This window comes from Carassius carassius, chromosome 23 (assembly GCF_963082965.1).
Source record: "Carassius carassius chromosome 23, fCarCar2.1, whole genome shotgun sequence".
Classification (NCBI taxonomy): domain Eukaryota; kingdom Metazoa; phylum Chordata; class Actinopteri; order Cypriniformes; family Cyprinidae; genus Carassius; species Carassius carassius.
In genome coordinates this window covers 6518489-6524056 of record NC_081777.1, presented here as the reverse complement: position 1 = coordinate 6524056, position 5568 = coordinate 6518489, and the positions used below count along the sequence as shown (strand labels likewise).

At 37.1% G+C, this 5568-nt stretch overlaps 1 protein-coding gene across 1 annotated transcript; it reads left to right on the top strand.

Moving 5' to 3' along the window:
• Nucleotides 1–508: 508 nt before the first annotated feature.
• LOC132101866 (F-box only protein 40) lies at nucleotides 509–4793 on the top strand. Its single transcript, XM_059507086.1, has 4 exons — nucleotides 509–593; nucleotides 954–1083; nucleotides 1216–3063; nucleotides 4325–4793. Exons 2-4 carry the CDS (start codon nucleotides 1081–1083, stop codon nucleotides 4541–4543), a joined length of 2070 nt encoding a protein of 689 aa, XP_059363069.1. The 5' UTR covers nucleotides 509–593; nucleotides 954–1080; the 3' UTR covers nucleotides 4544–4793.
• The last annotated feature ends 775 nt before the right edge of the window (nucleotides 4794–5568 follow it).

Sequence of the window (5568 nt, the reverse complement as noted above, 5' to 3'; positions counted from 1 at the left end):
AAAAAATCCTGCATAAATTTATCATAAACCAAGGTGGTTAAAAAAAACAAAACAAAAACAAAAAACACCCTATTCCTCAACATGCGCAATCTCTAGGCTAATATTGCAAACCTGTAACGATCCACCATCTACATCAAAGGGCTGTACTGACATCTAGTGTATAGTATGTGTAATACGATTATTATTGTGTGTTTTATTTCAGCAACATATTCATTGGAAGACTATGTAAAATAACTGCAAATGCATTGATTGTCTTGTTCTTTTAATACATTTATTTATGGATAAACATATTAGCCTCCTGTTATGAATTCACTCATATTTGCTCATCAGTCCAAAACTCATTGTTAATAATTAGCTATTATCCTCATTTTAAGTGGCATTTCAATTATATTTATTCATTCTTGATAATCATTTAGCACAATGTACGAATAATAGTAATAGTGTGTGATGTAATGTAACCTTGTTTCTCATAGGCTTAGTCTGACTTGCCTGTTTGCCTATTTATAACAGCTGAATAGAGGAGAGATATTTACATCCACACAGACCCATTGAAACAAACACAAGTCATACTAACATCGCCAGGGCAGGCACGGGTAAGTGAGACTGACCTGTATTTATGCTCAAGACCTTTAACATTAACAAAGACGTCTAGAAGTGTGTGTTACTGGTCTCTCTCAGTGAAGAATACTAATTGTGCACGTGTTTTGTCATAATAATGGGTAAGCCTGTTTACTGTGCGAAATTCAAAGATTGTCTGTGTTTGAAGGTGCATGTTTATTATTCTTAGAAGTTCTGCAATCATTATTATATATTTTGTTTATTTATTTATTTTTTATGGTCAAAAATTTCATCTAAGCAAAACAATGTTTGTTTTATTGTCTGATATGTAAATATTTATTCAGTGTTGTCTGAGAATTGTCTCGTTATGTGGTTTAATGTTGTGTCTATTCCAGAAAGACAAGTCAATAATCGTCTAGACAATAGCGACATTTGGAACATTTCCAGGACTTGTTTCCTTTCAGCGTCTATTCCTTGTCTCATTACGGAGTCTATTTTCAAACTCAAGAAATATCAACAGTCATGGTAAGCTTAGAGTTTCAAAGTTGTGATGTATTTCTTGCTTTCAAACAAGCAAGTATCACGTATCATACAATGCAAATACAATAATGGTTATCTTGTTGGCAACAAATGCATGTATTGGATTGTCACATGCAGGGCAAGAATAGGACTACCAGCTCTGGACTTCATCCACACTGTGAAAAATGTCATAACCAGCACTGCAAGGTACCCATAGACATGCCCAATTCATGCTTTTTCATTTCCTGCCACCTGAAATGCGGAGCCGCTTTCCACCTTTGTAAAGAGGATGAGCATCGTCTTCTCTGCCCTAAGGAAATTGTACCCTGCCTCAACTCTGGTTATGGCTGTCCCATGACCATGACTCGTCAAAGACTTGCCCAGCACCTAGAAGTGTGTCCTGCCAGTGTCATCACATGTACACTGGAATGGAACCGATGGCCTGTGAACGAGACTGATACCACCTTCTACAGGAACGCCCTCCCAGATCTGAACTGCATGAGTCAGTTGGACCTTGCTATGGCCCTTAGGGATCAAAAACTTCTGTTTAGCTCAATTCAGATGAAGACACTCTTCCCTGAGTTGGTAGAGAAAATGGAAGAACCTGAAGTTCCACTGGATGGTGCTGTAGGAGGTGTTGATCCAGAGTACTGTGAGTCTCAGAACTTAAACCCGGAAGAGATGCTGGAGATTAGTCTTAATGGCGAACATGTACAAGAACTAACCCAAGAAGAAAGGTTGGCCCTGGCTGTGAGTAAAGATGTGGCCTGCTTGGAGAACTACGGGATGTGGGAGAGAATGTTTGCGAAGGAGAAGGAAGGATGCAAGCAAACTGTGAAGAATTTAGAAGATAAAAGTTGTCACACTAAGGACAAGGAAGACCCAAAAGCGACTCCTCAGAATTCAAATGATGCAGAGATAGCCAGGACAGGTTTAGCCCCTTGGCAAGATGGTGTTCTTGATAGACTACGTAAAGAGGTCAACGTGGCAGAGTATAATATGTATCTTGTGCACAATGGATGTATGCTTATAAACTTTGGCCAGCTAGCTGCTTGCACACCTAAAGATAAAGATTTTGTTTATGGAAATTTAGAGCCTATTGAAGTTCAAACCATACACTCTTTCAATGTGCCGACCAGCTACAGAGCCAAGCGTAGCCACCTCAAGGATCCATCACGAATGGTTAAGAAGACAGACCAAAATGTGGACACATCTGATATAGGCATTGCCATTGAAGAGCTCCCAAAGGCGAATGAGGTAGAGACCACACTGCTGTGCTGTCTAGAAAGAGAACTGAAAGGCCATCAGATTTCTGAAACTGTTGGAACCGACGGGTTGTATGTTGACTTTGGCACCCAGACCTATGACTTCCATTCTGCTCCATTCAAAAGTGATGCATCTTTGGCCGATGTTGTCTCGAACCAGCCTCAAAACCTACATGTGCAGATTCAGACCGAATGTGTGACCAGAAGACACAATAAATCCTGCTCAGCCTTTACTTACCTGTGCTGTCATGCCTTCAGGCGTGATGAATACCCCTGGCACTTTAGGAACGTGCATGGAGACATCCAGTCATGTCTGACTGGCTGGTTTTTACAGCGGTGCCCACTGGCTTACCTTGGTTGCACCTTTAGCCAGAAGAAATTTCGACCATCTAAATATCGGGCTACCATAAGCTATGATACAGATCTTAGCACTTTCATCTTACGACCAAAGGTGGCAGCTTCACTCTTTAAAGGAGTAAAAAATGTCAGCAGTGAACGTAAACGAGCAAGAAATCTAGATTCTCTGAGCAGACTTCCTTTTGAGATCTTACAACACATAGTGTGTTTTCTGGATAGTGTGTCTTTGAGTCGTCTAGCACAGGTTTCCCAGCTAATGAGGGAAGTGTGCAGCACTGTTCTTCAGCAGAAGGGCATGGTGTCCCTCAAATGGGAGAAAAAGACATATTCTCATGGTGGATTTACCTGGAGGTCCCGAAAAAAGGTAGATGCTTTTCTTATATGAACCTGTATACTATTATTGTCCCTGTGGAAAACAAAATAAGGCATTTTTTTTAAAGAATCTTTATTTTTTTGTATTTTTTTTTTTTGTACAATTCCAATTCACAGTACAACTGTTAAGTTACTAAAAACATCATAAACCCAGCAAACACAATCCTCAAACATTAGTTTATGTTCCTCTTTGGAAACCAATTCCAATTTTAAAAGGAATGTTATTCTTTAGGCTGTATTTTATAAACTTAAAATTATGTTCCCGAACCACTGACAGGACATTTATGAAGTAATTTCAGGTTTGACTGTCATATTCAAAAAACATGTCTAGCACATTCTTCTTAGCTGGGAAGGCACCATAAAATAAGTCCGAAATTCATGTATGGTATTCAAACTTTCACTAGGCTTTCTTGTGAAAGCATTATTAGAGTTTTAGGAACAGCCATATTATTATCAATATTGTTTATTATAAATTATTAAGTTTGAATACCATACATGAAATAATAATATTATTGTACAGTATTATTCATTTAATTATTCGTAATAAAACTCCCATGAGTCTAAAAATCATGTGCACAGTCACAGTTGCATCCGGATAATTCTTCAATGCTTTCCATCCCATCTCATTTTATTTCAGGAGCATTAGCTTTGTCGGAGGGCATTATAAACATCCTAAGTACGTTGGTGCTCTGTTAACTGTTCTCTGAGGTATGTGGGTCAGAGAGCAGCAGAGGACACACAGTACATGGGCCACTTTAACCCACCCTGGCTCCATGTCAGTCAGATACACACTGTAGAAAATTTGTTGTTGAATGACAGGTTGCCAACTTCTTTTTTAGGCCATTGTTTGGGAAGTAGAGCTTAGCATTTAAACAGTAGGGGATGTAACCTCCATTGAGGAAAACCAATAAGAATAGTGGTCTGGAATAGTGATCACTATAATGATGGTAAATCTATAAATTAATTGGACTGACTGGAGCATAACCTGACAATTTTAGTAACAAATAATTTTATTTAAAGCAACCTCCTCTTAATTAGTACAATAAGGTTTTATTTATTTATTTATTTATTTATTTATTTATTTATTTATTTATTTATTTATTTATTTATTTATTTTTCTTTTGTGGTATAAATTGTCTGAAATGTATATACTTGTGGTGATTTGTTTTTTTTTTTTTTTGTTTTTTTTTTTTCATTTTAATTTTTTTGCAATGATATAAGTGATGTGTTGGACCTTTCTCATTTCCATGTAGGCATGGGAGTTTAGCAATCTGTTCTCTCCAGTGGATAAATGGGTCTTTGAAGATATACCCCCCATGTCAGAGCACCTGAAGGTCTGTCCTTTCTACCAGAAAGAGATCAGAAGTGAACCTGTGGCGTTACCCAGCATGACAGGTCTCCAGGAGAGAAGAGGAGCGTTCCAGACTCTAGTCAATAGTGTCTTCACTATTGACAAGACACATGGAGAATGAGAGACACGCTTGTGGCACAAGCTGTGTATATATCAAATAAAAGCATGCTGCAAGAAATGACTTCATCAGATATCTTCTAAAATAATTAATGCTTAAGTCAGTGTCGAATTTGAATGGATTTTTGTTTTGGGGGGTAAACTGTCCTAACTTTTGACAGATATTTGCTGACCTCTAGTGGCTGAAAAATACACAAATAGGCACGCTTCAAAAATCTACTTAAAGTGGTCGTTCATCCAGAAAAAAAAAATATATATATATATATATTCATTCATTCATTTAATCTGCTGAACATAGAAGAAAATATTTTGAAGAATGTTAGTAACCAAACAGTTGCTTATTTTTTTTTTTTTTCGTCTTCTTCTTCTGTGCTGTAGAAGTCAGTGGTTTACTCCAACCTGAGGGTAAATGAAGACATCTTTTTTTTTCCGTTTTGGGTGTACTACCACTTTAATATTATATATTTAGAATTAGTAAGTGGACAAAGACTACTTGTGAAAATTCTTCTATTTTGCATTTAATACGTGGTTCATGACACATTTTACTGTCGGGAAACACAATTTGATTTATGTTTATAAAACAATATTTTTTTTTTTTGACAGCAACACTCAATTGTATAAAATCTTCAGTTGTTCTTTAGCATCATTTTAGAATCTGTACTAATGATCACATTATCAATGTCACACATTTACCTGAGCAGTGACCTGAATCTTAAATATTTCTCAATTTTATGTTTTTACAGTTTTCATTGTAAAACGTTAGTTCCATCATAAAGTTTCATCAAAAAGTTTAATTATCTCTTTTTATCTCAAATTATCTCACCACCAGACAACCTTAGAAGGAGCCCACGCTGGACCAGAGCCTGGCAGGCTGATCGCCCAACACCACCACTGAGAGAAATGGCATGCTCCAGATATTTCACTGCACCTGCAATATGTCTATCAGTTCAGTGAGATTACCCAAAAAAGTAACTTCATGCTTGTTTAAACCCATATAATTTCATTTTTGAAATAACACAGGCTCATTGG